This window comes from Oncorhynchus keta, chromosome 1 (assembly GCF_023373465.1).
Source record: "Oncorhynchus keta strain PuntledgeMale-10-30-2019 chromosome 1, Oket_V2, whole genome shotgun sequence".
Lineage (NCBI taxonomy): Eukaryota > Metazoa > Chordata > Actinopteri > Salmoniformes > Salmonidae > Oncorhynchus > Oncorhynchus keta.
Window position 1 is genome coordinate 96,396,889 of NC_068421.1, and position 15,957 is coordinate 96,412,845.

General features: G+C 45.9%; 2 protein-coding genes and 1 long non-coding RNA gene across 23 annotated transcripts in view; 1 reads left to right on the top strand and 2 right to left on the bottom strand.

Annotated features, from left to right (window-relative positions):
- Nucleotides 1-780: 780 nt before the first annotated feature.
- LOC127908730 (uncharacterized) lies at nt 781-3,085 on the bottom strand. Of its 16 annotated transcripts, XR_008068190.1 has the most exons (8): nt 2,980-3,085; nt 2,548-2,839; nt 1,978-2,195; nt 1,774-1,831; nt 1,628-1,729; nt 1,220-1,481; nt 1,162-1,175; nt 781-1,117 (listed from the first exon to the last, which is right to left on the bottom strand). It is a non-coding gene; the product is annotated as an uncharacterized LOC127908730 (long non-coding RNA). The 16 variants fall into 16 exon arrangements; XR_008068199.1 differs by lacking the exons at nt 1,628-1,729; nt 1,774-1,831 and adding an exon at nt 1,526-1,583 and having other exon boundaries at nt 781-1,423; XR_008068204.1 differs by lacking the exons at nt 1,628-1,729; nt 1,774-1,831 and adding an exon at nt 1,482-1,583 and having other exon boundaries at nt 781-1,379.
- A 1,650-nt stretch (nt 3,086-4,735) lies between these two features.
- On the bottom strand, nt 4,736-6,684 carry LOC118377581 (uncharacterized). Of its 6 annotated transcripts, none has more exons than XM_052467944.1 (3): nt 6,581-6,684; nt 6,292-6,335; nt 4,736-5,668 (listed from the first exon to the last, which is right to left on the bottom strand). In XM_052467944.1, exons 2-3 carry the CDS (start codon nt 6,315-6,317, stop codon nt 5,155-5,157), a joined length of 540 nt encoding a protein of 179 aa, XP_052323904.1. In that variant the 5' UTR covers nt 6,318-6,335; nt 6,581-6,684; the 3' UTR covers nt 4,736-5,154. The 6 variants fall into 6 exon arrangements, with proteins under 6 accessions (XP_052323904.1, XP_052323893.1, XP_052323927.1 ...); XM_052467933.1 differs by having other exon boundaries at nt 4,736-5,699; XM_052467967.1 differs by lacking the exon at nt 6,581-6,684 and having other exon boundaries at nt 4,736-5,575; nt 6,292-6,571.
- LOC118396067 (E3 ubiquitin-protein ligase HERC2-like) overlaps nt 6,608-15,957 on the top strand; it is a 270,532-nt gene continuing 261,182 nt past the window's right edge. Inside the window, 2 exon segments of the mRNA XM_052525726.1 lie at nt 6,608-6,750; nt 11,904-12,008. Of these exon segments, the coding sequence (XP_052381686.1) occupies nt 11,937-12,008 (72 nt within the window). The 5' untranslated portion in view covers nt 6,608-6,750; nt 11,904-11,936.

Below are 15,957 nucleotides of genomic sequence, written 5' to 3' on the forward strand. Positions count from 1 at the left end.
TTTGTGGATTTTCTTTCCTTCTTAATGCGTTTGAGCCAATCAGTTGTGTTGTGACAAGGTAGGGTGGTACACAGAAGATAACCCTGTTTGGTAAAAGCCCAAGAACAGTCCATCATTACTTGAAGACATGAAGGTCAGTCAATCCAGAAAATGTCTTCAAGTGCAGCCGCAAAAACCATCAGGCGCTACGATGAAACTAGCTCTCATGAGGACTGCCACAGGAATGGAAGACCCAGAGTTACCTCTGCTGCAGAAGATACGTTTATTAGAGTTCACTGGCTCTCATGAGGACTGCCACAGGAATGGAAGACCCAGAGTTACCTCTGCTGCAGAGGATACGTTTATTAGAGTTCACTGCACCTCAGATTGCAGACCAAATAAATGCTTCAGAGTTCAAGTAACAGACACATCTCAACATCATCTGTTCAGAGGAGACTGTGTGAATCAGGCCTTCATGGTCGAATTGCTGCAAAGAAACCACTACTAAAGGACACCAATAAGATCTCACCCATAATATAATAATAATAATAATAATAATAATATATGCCATTTAGCTGACGCTTTTATCCAAAGCGACTTACTTAATGTATGTGTGCATACATTCTACGTATGGGTGGTCCCGGGAATCGAACCCACTACCCTGGCGTTACAAGCTCCATGCTCTACCAACTGAGCCACAGAAGGACCCACCCATCACATCACTGTGTTCCAGATCTGACCCATCACACCACTATGTTCCAGATCTGACCCATCACACCACTATCCAGTTCCAGATCTCCAGATCTGACCCATCACACCACTATGTTCCAGATCTGACCCATCACACCACTATGTTCCAGATCTGACCCATCACACCACTACTCTCCAGATCTGACCCATCACACCACTACTCTCCAGATCTGACCCATCACACCACTACTCTCCAGATGCCTTGGGCTACTATCCGTGAGCCCAGCATGCCCTCTGGTTACCTTGTTGGGCTGCTATCCGTGAGCCCAGCCTGCCCTCTGGTTACCTTGTCTCCCATGCCTTGTTGGGCTGCTATCCGTGAGCCCAGCCTGCCCTCTGGTTACCTTGTTGGGCTGCTATCCGTGAGCCCAGCCTGCCCTCTGGTTACCTTGTTGGGCTGCTATCCCTGAACCCAGCCTGCCCTCTGGTTACCTTGTCTCCCATGCCTTGTTGGGCTGCTATCCCTGAGCCCAGCCTGCCCTCTGGTTACCTTGTTGGGCTGCTATCCGTGAGCCCAGCCTGCCCTCTGGTTACCTTGTCTCCCATGCCTTGTTGGGCTGCTATCCGTGAGCCCAGCCTGCCCTCTGGTTACCTTGTTGGGCTGCTATCCGTGAGCCCAGCCTGCCCTCTGGTTACCTTGTCTCCCATGCCTTGTTGGGCTGCTATCCGTGAGCCCAGCCTGTCCTCTGGTTACCTTGTCTCCCATGCCTTGTTGGGCTACTATCCGTGAGCCCAGCCTGTCCTCTGGTTACCTTGTTGGGCTGCTATCCGTGAGCCCAGCCTCCCCTCTGGTTACCTTGTCTCCCATGCCTTGTTGGGCTGCTATCCGTGAGCCCAGCCTGTCCTCTGGTTACCTTGTTGGGCTGCTATCCGTGAGCCCAGCCTCCCCTCTGGTTACCTTGTCTCCCATGCCTTGTTGGGCTGCTATCCGTGAGCCCAGCCTGCCCTCTGGTTACCTTGTTGGGCTGCTATCCGTGAGCCCAGCCTGCCCTCTGGTTACCTTGTTGGGCTGCTTTCCGTGAGCCCAGCCTGCCCTCTGGTTACCTTGTCTCCCATGCCTTGTTGGGCTGCTATCCGTGAGCCCAGCCTGTCCTCTGGTTACCTTGTTGGGCTGCTATCCGTGAGCCCAGCCTGCCCTCTGGTCACCTTGTCTCCCATGCCTTGTTGGGCTGCTATCTGTGAGCCCAGCCTGCCCTCTGGTTACCTTGTTGGGCTGCTATCTGTGAGCCCAGCCTGCCCTCTGGTTACCTTGTTGGGCTGCTATCCGTGAGCCCAGCCTGCCCTCTGGTTACCTTGTCTCCCATGCCTTGTTGGGCTGCTATCCGTGAGCCCAGCCTGCCCTCTGGTTACCTTGTCTCCCATGCCTTGTTGGGCTGCTATCCGTGAGCCCAGCCTGCCCTCTGGTTACCTTGTCTCCCATGCCTTGTTGGGCTACTATCCGTGAGCCCAGCCTGCCCTCTGGTTACCTTGTTGGGCTGCTATCAGTGAGCCCAGCCTGCCCTCTGGTTACCTTGTTGGGCTGCTATCTGTGAGCCCAGCCTGTCCTCTGGTTACCTTGTTGGGCTGCTATCTGTGAGCCCAGCCTGCCCTCTGGTTACCTTGTTGGGCTGCTATCCGTGAGCCCAGCCTGCCCTCTGGTTACCTTGTTGGGCTGCTATCTGTGAGCCCAGCCTGCCCTCTGGTTACCTTGTTGGGCTGCTATCAGTGAGCCCAGCCTGCCCTCTGGTTACCTTGTTGGGCTGCTATCAGTGAGCCCAGCCTGCCCTCTGGTTACCTTGTTGGGCTGCTATCCGTGAGCCCAGCCTGCCCTCTGGTTACCTTGTTGGGCTGCTATCCCTGAGCCCAGCCTGCCCTCTGGTTACCTTGTCTCCCATGCCTTGTTGGGCTGCTATCCGTGAGCCCAGCCTGCCCTCTGGTTACCTTGTTGGGCTGCTATCCGTGAGCCCAGCCTGCCCTCTGGTTACCTTGTTGGGCTGCTATCCGTGAGCCCAGCCTGCCCTCTGGTTACCTTGTTGGGCTACTATCAGTGAGCCCAGCCTGCCCTCTGGTTACCTTGTCTCCCATGCCTTGTTGGGCTGCTATCCGTGAGCCCAGCCTGTCCTCTGGTTACCTTGTTGGGCTGCTATCCCTGAGCCCAGCCTGCCCTCTGGTTACCTTGTTGGGCTGCTATCAGTGAGCCCAGCCTGCCCTCTGGTTACCTTGTCTCCCATGCCTTGTTGGGCTGTATGGCCCAGCCTGCCCTCTGGTTACCTTGTTGGGCTACTATCCGTGAGCCCAGCCTGCCCTCTGGTTACCTTGTTGGGCTGCTATCCGTGAGCCCAGCCTGCCCTCTGGTTACCTTGTCTCCCATGCCTTGTTGGGCTGCTACCAGTGAGCCCAGCCTGCCCTCTGGTTACCTTGTCTCCCATGCCTTGTTGGGCTGCTATCCGTGAGCCCAGCCTGCCCTCTGGTTACCTTGTTGGGCTGCTATCTGTAAAACGGACAAGTTTTTCTTTTTGTTAGGCACGACATAAATATTAGACCCAATGACATGTTTCTGCACATGAGCTCACGGATTGATGTTCACATGGGCCGTACGGATGTGAAAATCTCTCATTCTGACGTTGGCTCCCATTCAAATTAACCCCAAGGTTGCCTTTGTTCATGCTCTTAAATTAAATACCATGAATGTTTTCTCATTTACCTGTGAATGTTGTTTGAAATGTCTGATACAACATACTTTGGTGAAATCATTATCAACCTACTGCAAAAAATAAACAAAGTGTGTGCAGGGTTTGTTATTAGCGTGCTAACACAGACCTGTAGAATAGCTAGCCATTGCTAGCATTCACTGGTTGAAGTTGAAGTAACATTTGAGTTTAATGGATTTGACTGGTGACTATGACATGAATATATATACCATTCACAACATTTGGACCAACGCTAAAATATATATATGTTTTTTAACGGTGTGTAATTATTGCTTGGCTGCACTGCTGTACTGCTTTCAATGGGTTTCAACTAGCTTAAACCACAAAGCTAGATTCCACAGCCAGAAAGTCAGATTCCACAGCCAAAATTTGCAAAAACAATTTGTATTTTTGGCTGAATTTAAGATTAGGGTTAGGCATAAATTCAGCAGTGGGGTTAGGGTCAAAATAAGATTAGAAATGCAGAAATGTGCGGGGTTTATGAATTTGTGGCTATAGCAGCTAGTAACAACTCTTTCAATTGATAAAGATGGCTTCCGTACCCCTCTGTTGAAGACCCCACTCGAGTGAATTTTATTGAAAACGTCACTTTACCACGATGACCTATGCTAGCTAATGTCGATGTCGCGTACAAGTGTGCTCAGAGATTTCTATTGGAGAAGCAGTTATAGATATACAGTAGATCATCATATACAAAATGGAAGCAATGTTTGAAATGATTCAGTTTTAGCCAAATATTACATCTGTTTGGCCTTCGTGCGGTCAATTTGTAGTCGACAAAAGATTTTTAATTATGTTGATTATGCGCCCTGACGTCCGCCAAGAAAAAAAATACAAATAATAATGATGATATTCAGACAGCAGTTTATTCTCGTTTGATCCAGTTTAATCTAGTTTAATCCAGTTTAATCCTGTTTATTCTAGTTTAATCCCGTTTATTCTAGTTTAATCCCGTTTATTCTAGTTTATTCTAGTTTAATCCCGTTTATTCTAGTTTAATCCAGTTTAATCTAGTTGATTATCGCTTTTTGGGTGAAAAGGTGATTCTTCACACACGCGTAGAAATCGGTCCTGTGAAATAACACTTCCTCTCATTCTAGTGGAAACTACTAGATTAATACTTTAGTGAACAACACTAATACAAAGTCCCCCTTTTCATTTCCATATTCTGAACTATTGACCGTTTCACCTTGAAAGTTTTTCAAACACATTTGGCTCCAATCTGCTTTAAGTATTTGGCTATTTGGATTGATCACATGCTGTCTTTTAAAACACACATTGAAAAACACACGAGGAAGCGGAGAATTGAGATGGATTTCCTTTATATAAGTAATTGCTGCCACATTTTTTAAAACAGTGAGGCATAGGTTACAAACACTGCATGGAGAGACGGACTCACCTCGGCACGCTACTCATCATCCTCCCCCAACAACCATCATGGATTCTTGTGGAGGGCAATTACATTAACTATTTGATACTGTTGCACAAATCAAAATGTGAAAACTATAGTTAAATGTACCTTTCTAACCATATAAGTCAGGAGCAGTCACTGTATGTGTCATAAATGTAATCTCATTCCCTACTACTATAAAGTAGTGCACTATATAGAGAATAGGGTTCTGGTCTAAAGTAGTGCACTGTATAGGGAATAGGGTTCTGGTCTAAAGTAGTGCACTATATAGGGAATAGGGTTCTGGTCTAAAGTAGTGCACTATATAGGGAATAGGGTTCTGGTCTAAAGTCGTGCACTATATAGGGAATAGGGTGCCATTTGAGACGTAATATACATGTCCTGGTCCCACCCACCTGAGCCAGCCAGCCTCTCCTCCAGCTCCAGACGAGAGGTGACGCTCTTTGATTTAGGGGAGAGTGTGATGAGCACGACACAACCAGAGCAACACATCACACAGCCCAGCTTCCCCAGGATATCCAGCTGAAGGAGATGATGCCCCCAGGACATCCAGCTGAAGGAGATGAGGCCCCCAGGATATCCAGCTGAAGGAGATTTGAGGCCCCCAGGACATCCAGTTGAAGGAGATTTGAGGACCCCAGGACATCCAGTTGAAGGAGATTTGAGGACCCCAGGACATCCAGCTGAAGGAGATGAGGCCCCCAGGACATCCAGCTGAAGGAGATGAGGCCCCCAGGACATCCAGCTGAAGGAGATGAGGCCCCCAGGACATCCAGCTGAAGGAGATGAGGCCCCCAGGACATCCAGCTGAAGGAGATGAGGCCCCCAGGACATCCAGCTGAAGGAGATGAGGCCCCCAGGACATCCAGCTGAGGGAGAGCTGAAGGAGTGAGGTCTACTACACCTGTTGTATTCAGCATTTCACTGTGAGGTCTACTACACCTGTTGTATTCAGCATTTCACTGTGAGGTCTACTACACCTGTTGTATTCAGCATTTCACTGTGAGGTCTACTACACCTGTTGTATTCAGCATTTCACTGTGAGGTATACTACACCTGTTGTATTCAGCATTTCACTAAGGTCCACACCTGTTGTGTTTGGCGCAACTGACAAATACAATTTGATTTGAAACTTATGTAATCAATGAGTAGTAATGGTGCAGTATAATGTTTTTTTGTATAATTTAAATTTAACCAGTTCAGAACCAATTCTTATTTCAATGAAGGCCTACCCTGGCCAAACCCAGACAACGCTGGGCCAATTGTGCGCCGCCCTATGGGATTCCCAATCACAGCCAGATGTGATGCAGCCTGGATTCGAACCAGGTACTGCAGTGTCTTAGACCACTGCACCACTCGGCTTACGTACATTAGGAAAATATGCCTCATTTAAAACATGATCATGTAGACTACTTCAGCTAAAACATGCCAGGAGGTGAAGCTGTAAACTAGACTACTTACTGGAGAGAGTACCGCTGCACCGCCATCTTTTAGATAGGACCCACCTAAAAAAATAATGAAACACATGCAGTGTTTGTATGATTACCATTAAGAGTCATCACCCCTCTGATTTGCCATGAATGCAGCATTCTGTTTTGCGGCGAAATCACGGCATTATTCATATGAAAACGTTAGTTTATGACCTTATGAGACAATTTAAATAAGGGAACGTTCTCTAAAGTTGTAGTGACGTTCGTTCAATAATTAGACTACTTCAAGGAAACAAGGAAGGAAGGAAGGATGCATGCACAATATTCCAACACGTCCCGGTGACTGGCTGTAGTCTGGCGACGTCATCTGTTTCGACGCCCTGGAAGGTTCAGCTGTCAATCACATGGGTCCAATATGGACGACCTGGTAATGCAGCAAAGCCCGTGTTAGGACTGGAGGGGGCCAGAATACAACAAGAAAAACTTGCAAGTAAGGACAAAACTAAATTGCATACATTTTTTTTTTTTGTCGTATAAATGTAGATGAAGTGAGTGACCTCGGCGAGTGTATAGGATGTGAAACGCTTCTGTCCTTGCAGTTGTTATGACCTAGCGCGTTTAAGTTTAGTTAGCTTGGATGCAGCTAGCCGCATCGCTAAAGTAAACTGATGTATTTACGGTTAACCGAACACTAACGCTAGTATGATTACACGGCGAGTATCCAACAGTTTAGCTAAAAACAAGTGTGTGGTAACTAAGTGTAGATATGTTTTGTAGCTATAACGTTGTCTTACTGTCGAAGTCAAATGTAGCTAGCCAAACAGTAGCCTGCAGATCCGAACCGCTTTGCTTACAGCCGCACTACGGTCGGACATCATTCCCGTGTATATTATATAAAGACACCGCGGAGCCGGAGGTAGATAAAGCTCGGAGAAAATGGACCTCTATCCGGGGATGAGAAATACATCATTATACTACGAATTGTCCAAATAGCCCAAGTGTTAACGTTACACGGAGAAGATTGAACGGCGGATAGCTCGTTTTCCGGACCACGGTCCTTTCTTTTTTTTTGTCCTCATGATAGAAGCCACAGCAGCCATCTTGGAACGGCGGTGTCAGCCAATCAGCGCCTTTGTTGTTCAACGCGACCCCATTCCATAATGGCTGCTCCTGCTAGCTTAGCACAATGACAATATCTGGCTAGTTTACATAAACGAGCAGTCGTTCAGTCTTTCCATGTCATTGGGGGAAAGTCGGAGTATAACGCATTTTCAAATTTCAAACCATGTAGTTTATTGGTCACGTACTCAAATGTTATCGTAATAATGATTGTGCCATATTGTTGTTGTTGTGTTGCTGCCTTGTTATGTTGTCATGTTGTGTTGCTGCCATGCTGTGTTGTCATGTTGTGTTGCTGCCATGCTGTGTTGTCATGTTGTGTTGCTGCCTTGTGTATGTTGTTGTCTGTGTTGTCATGTTGGTCTCTATGCTGTGTTGTTGTGTTGCTCCTTTTATGTTGTTGTCTTAGGTCTCTATGTAGTGTAGTGTCTCACCTTTATGTAGTGTTGTAGTGTCTCTCTTTATGTAGTGCTGTGTTGTCATGTGTTGCTGCCTTGTTATGTTGTTGTCTTAGGTCTCTCTTTATGTAGTGATGTGTCTCTCTTGTTGTGATGTGTGTTTTGTCCTATATTTCAATTTGTATAATCCCAGGCCCCTGTTGCTTAGTTAAATAAAGGTAACGTAAATAAAAGAGAACCGCAGGTGCAGCGAAATGCTTGTGTTTCTTGGTCCAACAGTGCAGTGATACCTAGCAATAATAATAAAAAAATACACAACCCACAAAATTTAAGAAATATCAGAACGAGCGGGAATATATAAATATACTGAACAAAAATATAAAGTCAACAATTTAAACAATTTTACTGAGTTACAGTTCATATCAGGACATCAGTCAATTGAAATAAATTAATTAAGCCCTAATCTATGGATTTCACATGGGAGGGCAAAGGCCCACCCACTGGGGAGCCAGGCCCAGCCAATTAGAATGAGTTTTCCCCCCACAAGATGGCTTTATGACAGACAGAAATACACGCTCCCTAAAAACTTGAGACATATGTGGCATTGTGTTGTGACAAAACGGCACATTTTAGAGTGGCCTTTTATTGCCCCCAGCACAAGGTGCACCTGTGTAATGATCATGCTCTTTCACCAGCTTCATTTTCCACACCTGTCTGGTGGATGGATTATCTTGGCAAAGGAGAAATGCTCATTAACAGGGATGTGCACAGCATTTGAGAGAAACATGCCTTAATTTAGGAGTAACATTTGGCTTAACAAATCGCATAAGTTACATTTCACTCAGTGTTGAAATAACATGATTTTTGAATGACTGACCCTTCCAGAAAGGGATTTGTATAGCAACCTTCCGGTTACAGTCCAACGCCTAACCAAGGCTACCTGCTTTACAGTTTAACGCTCTAACCAAGGCTACCTTCCGGTTACTAGTCCAACGCTCTAACCACTAGGCTACCTTTTTACTTTCCAACGCTCTAACCACTAGGCTACCTTCCGGTTACTAGTCCAACGCTCTAACCACTAGGCTACCTTTGTTTAGTCCAACGCTCTAACCACTAGGCTACCTTCCGGTTACTAGTCCAACGCTCTAACCACTAGGCTACCTTCCGGTTACTAGTCCAACGCTCTAACCACTAGGCTACCTTCCGGTTACTAGTCCAACGCTCTAACCACTAGGCTACCTTCCGGTTACTAGTCCAACGCTCTAACCACTAGGCTACCCTGCAACATGGCACTAAATACTTTAACTGTCTAGTTACATACAAGTAACTAAATAAAGGACTTGTGTTTGGGGCAAAACAAACACAATGCATCACTGAGTAACTGCCTCCTTATTTTCAAGCCTGGTGGTGTCTGCATCATGGCGTGGGGAAGCGTGACATTGGCAGATACTGGGTCGTTTTTCAGGATTAAATGCCGAATGTGTTTCTAACCTATTGACTCAGGAAGCTGAATACTTATGCTATGTATACAGTGCCTTGACTTTTTCCACATTTTGTTACGTCACAGGATTAAATAAAATAAAAATCCTCATCAATCAACACACAATATCCCATAATGACAAAGTGAAAATAGGTTTTTAGATATGTTTGCAATAGTATTCAAAATTAAAAACTGATATCTTATTTACATAAGTATTCAGACTATGAGACACAAAATGTAGCGCATATGTATCCTGTTTCCGTTGAGCATCCTTGAGATGTTTCTACAACTTGATTAGAGTCCACCTGTGGTAAATTAAATTGATTGGACATGATTTGGTAAGTCACACATCTGTCTATATAAGGTCCCACAGTTGTCAGAGCAAAAACCAAGTGATGAGGTCGAAGGAATTGTCTGTAGAGCTCTGTGACAAGATTGTGTCAAGGCACAGATCTGGGGAAGGGTACCAAAATATTCTGCAGCATTGAAGGTCCCCAATAACACAGTGGCCTCCATCATTCTTAAATGAAGTTTGGAACTACCAAGACTCTTCCTAGAGCTGGCCGCCCGGCCAAACTGAGCAATCGGGGGAGAAGGGCCTTGGTCAGGGAGGTGACCAAGAACCCGATGGTCTAGAGCTCTAGAGTTCCTCTGTGGAGATGGAAGAACCTTCCAGAAGGACAACCATCTCTGCAGCACTCCACCAATCAGGCCTTTATGGTAGAGTGGCCAGATGGAAGCCAGTCCTCAGTAAAAGGCACACGACAGCCCGCTTGGAGTTTGCCAAAAGGCACCTAAAGACTCTCAGACCATAACAAACAATATTCTCTGGTCTGCCAGAGAATTCTGGCAGCGATTATAGCCTCGAGTCTTCTTGGGTATGACGCTACAAGCTTGGCACACCTGTATTTGGGGAGTTTCTCCCATTCTCCTCTGCAGATCCTCTCTCAAGCTCTTTCAGGTTGTACGGGGATCTTCGCTGAGCCACTCAGGGACATTGAGACCTGCCCTGAATCCAATCATGCGTTGTCTAGGGTGTGTGCTTAGGGTCGTTGTCCTGTTGGAAGGTGAACTTTTGCCACAGTTTGAGGTCCTGAGCAGGTTTAAATAAATCTCTAGTACTTTGCTCCATTCATTTTTCCCTTGATCCTGACTACTCTTCCAGTCCCTGAAAACATGAAAAGCGTGATTGCCACCACTATGTTAACAGTAGGGATGGTTCAAAATAAAAGACATGACACTTGGCATTTACCAAAGAGTTCAATCTATTTTACATCAGACCAGAGAATCTTGTTTCTCATGGTCTGAGCAGTCCTTGTGATGTTTCAAACAACTTGGCTGTCAGTCCACCTGAGGGTAAATTCAATTGATTACCATGATCATTGGTGGAGTGCTGCAGAGATGGTTGTCCTTCCAGAATGTGCTCTCATCTCCACAGAGAAACTCTAGACAAAATACAGAGTAAAGGGTCTGAATATTTAAGTGTGTAAATGTGATTTTGTTTAAATTTATTTTACATTTTTTAATAAATCGAAAAAAATAAAATAACCAGTTTGTGCTTTAATCCATTTAGAATAAGGCTGCAACGTTAAAATAATGTGGGAAATGTCAAGTGGTCTGTATTGTCATTCTCAATGGATGTAAAAACAGACCTTGTTTACCTGCCTGTTTTGAGGTGAAGAGATGTGTTACTTATGCTCCACAGCTCATTAGTGGTGGTGAGTTAAGACCGTCAGAAATACTATCACATGGGCACATTTATAAGCCTCCATTTGCGTGCAGGCCAGCTAGCACAGACCTACTTCTATGTCCTTACTCAACATTGCCAGGAACGCTTCAAACAAAAGACAATTAATAAATTGACAACTGATAAATTAAATAAACCAAAACTTGTTTTGTTTAGGTTGTGAGTCTTGCAAACGTCGTGTCCCCCTCCGACAATGAGAACAGGAAGTCTGTAATAATAATAATAAATATTGAATTAACAGAAATGACTGAAACCAAACAAACGTAGATTTAAAAACTGCTGTGTGTGAACTGTACTGTGTGCTTTAGCTTGGAAAATACGACCACATGATCATGTTGCAGCATTATGGCTGTTTTCCTGAAGAAGTTAAATTCTGAATTCAAGATAAATTCACTTCAGGGACGATAACAGACTTTATGTTTCCTTGGCCACGATGATAAGATGAAACGACTAAATATTGCTGTCTCTGGCTTTTGGGCAAGACAAACATCTAACCCCATTGCGAGCTAGCTTCGTCAGCTACCTAGCTCATGTGCTAGTTACCCCAATTTTGTTTGCCAGATATCACGGCTCTATGTGGCTGGCATTATGCAACCGTTTACTATTATTGGCCCCCACAAAATAATTAATAAATTGTTAAAAATAGTCCTGCCCTTGTTACAAACATAGCTAGCTTGCAAACGTGTTCGCTAGCTGAGTATCGTCACCTAGGAAACGGGCTTTTAAAATGTCAAAGATAGCTAGCTGAGTATCGTCACCTAGGAAACGGGCTTTTAAAATGTCAAAGATAGCTAGCTGAGTATCGTCACCTAGGAAACAGGCTTTTAAAATGTCAAAGATAGCTAGCTGCCGATGTACTGAGGCCGTATTTGTGTTGAATAATTTTCTTCTGTTTCTAGGTTTTGGTTGCAGCCAGGAGAGAAGACGTAAATATGCCTACTCCTTATTTTACCCTGGATGCCCAACTGAGGTTCCATGACAAATGGCTGAAGATAGACTTGCAGGTAAGACCCCCCTGCTCTCTTCACTGCCATGAGACCTCTTGGCTGGAAAGCAGGCCTGTTGTACAATGAAACGGTGATCGTTTTCGTTCTTTAAACATCATGTCGACACCACCTTTTTATTATCTAAAACCTTGAACATGGAGGTAGATGTGTTGCCTAGAGATGAACACCCTGCAGGGGTCGCCAACCCGTCCTCCTGCAAGGCTACTGGGTGTGTACGCCCCACACAATACACCTGACTCCAGGTTTGTGGTCCTTCTGTAGCTCAGTTGGTAGAGCATGGCGCTTGTAACGCCAGGGTAGTGGGTTCGATTCCCGGGACCACCCATACGTAGAATGTATGCACACATGACTGTAAGTCGCTTTGGATAAAAGCGTCTGCTAAATGGCATATATTATTATATATTATTATTCATTATGTTTGCTTTCAGTTCTCTTCTGTATTTTGGAGTAATCTAGTGAGACTGACTGGGCTTCTGATCTCAGATGGAAGATTAGCACAGTTACCCTGTGGTAGTGATGGTATTATCGGGCCAATGAATCGGGTCTTCCTCAACCTGTCTATATCCAATATGTTAAAGATAAATGAAGTCATTGATTCCTCAGTAATGCAGTGGTCTTACCGTGTCTGCCAACATGTGAGGTAGGCTCATTGGGTCCACTGCAGTTTAAAGGGGATACTGGTTTCGATCAAAGTAAGGTGCAGAAGTCCAGCATTGGGTCCACTGCAGTTTAAAGGGGATACTGGTTTCGATCAAAGCTGCAGAACTCCAGCATTGGGTCCACTGCAGTTTAAAGGGGATACTGGTTTCGATCAAAGCTGCAGAACTCCAGCATTGGGTCCACTGCAGTTTAAAGGGGATACTGGTTTCGATCAAAGCTGCAGAACTCCAGCATTGGGTCCACTGCAGTTTAAAGGGGATACTGGTTTCGATCAAAGTAAGGTGCAGAACTCCAGCATTGGGTCCACTGCAGTTTAAAGGGGATACTGGTTTCGATCAAAGCTGCAGAACTCCAGCATTGGGTCCACTGCAGTTTAAAGGGGATACTGGTTTCGATCAAAGTAAGGTGCAGAACTCCAGCATTGGGTCCACTGCAGTTTAAAGGGGATACTGGTTTCGATCAAAGTAAGGTGCAGAACTCCAGCATTGGGTCCACTGCAGTTTAAAGGGGATACTGGTTTCGATCAAAGTAAGGTGCAGAACTCCAGCATTGGGTCCACTGCAGTTTAAAGGGGATACTGGTTTCGATCAAAGTAAGGTGCAGAACTCCAGCATTGGGTCCACTGCAGTTTAAAGGGGATACTGGTTTCCAGCATTGGGTCCATCAAAGTAAGGTGCAGAACTCCAGCATTGGGTCCACTGCAGTTTAAAGGGGATACTGGTTTCGATCAAAGTAAGGTGCAGAAGTCCAGCATTGGGTCCACTGCAGTTTAAAGGGGATACTGGTTTCGATCAAAGTAAGGTGCAGAACTCCAGCATTGGGTCCACTGCAGTTTAAAGGGGATACTGGTTTCGATCAAAGTAAGGTGCAGAACTCCAGCATTGGGTCCACTGCAGTTTAAAGGGGATACTGGTTTCGATCAAAGTAAGGTGCAGAACTCCAGCATTGGGTCCACTGCAGTTTAAAGGGGATACTGGTTTCGATCAAAGTAAGCTGCAGAACTCCAGCATTGGGTCCACTGCAGTTTAAAGGGGATACTGGTTTCGATCAAAGTAAGCTGCAGAACTCCAGCATTGGGTCCACTGCAGTTTAAAGGGGATACTGGTTTCGATCAAAGCTGCAGAACTCCAGCATTGGGTCCACTGCAGTTTAAAGGGGATGCTGGTTTCGATCAAAGCTGCAGAACTCCAGCATTGGGTCCACTGCAGTTTAAAGGGGATGCTGGTTTCGATCAAAGCTGCAGAACTCCAGCATTGGGTCCACTGCAGTTTAAAGGGGATGCTGGTTTCGATCAAAGCTGCAGAACTCCAGCATTGGGTCCACTGCAGTTTAAAGGGGATACTGGTTTCGATCAAAGTAAGCTGCAGAACTCCAGCATTGGGTCCACTGCAGTTTAAAGGGGATACTGGTTTCGGTCCACTGCAGTTTAAAGGGGATACTGGTTTCGGTCCACTGCAGTTTAAAGGGGATACTGGTTTCGGTCCACTGCAGTTTAAAGGGGATACTGGTTTCGGTCCACTGCAGTTTAAAGGGGATACTGGTTTCGGTCCACTGCAGTTTAAAGGGGATACTGGTTTCGATCCACTGCAGTTTAAAGGGGATACTGGTTTGTCCACTGCAGTTTAAAGGGGATACTGGTTTCGGTCCACTGCAGTTTAAAGGGGATACTGGTTTCGATCCACTGCAGTTTAAAGGGGATACTGGTTTCGGTCCACTGCAGTTTAAAGGGGATACTGGTTTCGGTCCACTGCAGTTTAAAGGGGATACTGGTTTCGGTCCACTGCAGTTTAAAGGGGATACTGGTTTCGGTCCACTGCAGTTTAAAGGGGATACTGGTTTCGATCCACTGCAGTTTAAAGGGGATACTGGTTTCGGTCCACTGCAGTTTAAAGGGGATACTGGTTTCGGTCCACTGCAGTTTAAAGGGGATACTGGTTTCGGTCCACTGCAGTTTAAAGGGGATACTGGTTTCGGTCCACTGCAGTTTAAAGGGGATACTGGTTTCGGTCCACTGCAGTTTAAAGGGGATACTGGTTTCGGTCCACTGCAGTTTAAAGGGGATACTGGTTTCGGTCCACTGCAGTTTAAAGGGGATACTGGTTTCGGTCCACTGCAGTTTAAAGGGGATACTGGTTTCGGTCCACTGCAGTTTAAAGGGGATACTGGTTTCGGTCCACTGCAGTTTAAAGGGGATACTGGTTTCGGTCCACTGCAGTTTAAAGGGGATACTGGTTTCGGTCCACTGCAGTTTAAAGGGGATACTGGTTTCGGTCCACTGCAGTTTAAAGGGGATACTGGTTTCGGTCCACTGCAGTTTAAAGGGGATACTGGTTTCGGTCCACTGCAGTTTAAAGGGGATACTGGTTTCGGTCCACTGCAGTTTAAAGGGGATACTGGGATCCACTGCAGTTTAAAGGGGATACTGGTTTCGGTCCACTGCAGTTTAAAGGGGATGCTGGTTTCGATCCACTGCAGTTTAAAGGGGATACTGGTTTCGGTCCACTGCAGTTTAAAGGGGATGCTGGTTTCGATCCACTGCAGTTTAAAGGGGATACTGGTTTCGGTCCACTGCAGTTTAAAGGGGATGCTGGTTTCGATCCACTGCAGTTTAAAGGGGATACTGGTTTCGGTCCACTGCAGTTTAAAGGGGATGCTGGTTTCGATCCACTGCAGTTTAAAGGGGATGCTGGTTTCGATCCACTGCAGTTTAAAGGGGATACTGGTTTCGGTCCACTGCAGTTTAAAGGGGATGCTGGTTTCGATCCACTGCAGTTTAAAGGGGATACTGGTTTCGGTCCACTGCAGTTTAAAGGGGATACTGGTTTCGGTCCACTGCAGTTTAAAGGGGATACTGGTTTCGATCCACTGCAGTTTAAAGGGGATGCTGGTTTCGGTCCACTGCAGTTTAAAGGGGATACTGGTTTCGGTCCACTGCAGTTTAAAGGGGATGCTGGTTTCGATCCACTGCAGTTTAAAGGGGATACTGGTTTCGGTCCACTGCAGTTTAATCCACTGCAGGGGATGCTGGTTTCGATCCACTGCAGTTTAAAGGGGATACTGGTTTCGGTCCACTGCAGTTTAAAGGGGATACTGGTTTCGGTCCACTGCAGTTTAAAGGGGATACTGGTTTGGGTCCACTGCAGTTTAAAGGGGATACTGGTTTCGGTCCACTGCAGTTTAAAGGGGATACTGGTTTCGGTCCACTGCAGTTTAAAGGGGATACTGGTTTCGGTCCACTGCAGTTTAAAGGGGATACTGGTTTCGGTCCACTGCAGTTTAAAGGGGA

What these genes read in the sequence shown, in the direction of transcription:
- LOC118377581 (XM_052467933.1), bottom strand. Translation starts at nt 6,627, where the DNA reads ATGACGTCGCCAGACTACAGCCAGTCACCGGGACGTGTTGGAATATT. An exon ending in CCGGGACGTGTTGGAATATT is followed by an intron (nt 6,336 to 6,580) that starts GTGCATGCATCC and finishes TTATTTTTTTAG; the next exon opens with GTGGGTCCTATCTAAAAGAT. An exon ending in GTGCAGCGGTACTCTCTCCA is followed by an intron (nt 5,700 to 6,291) that starts GTAAGTAGTCTA and finishes GCTCTCCCTCAG; the next exon opens with CTGGATGTCCTGGGGGCCTC.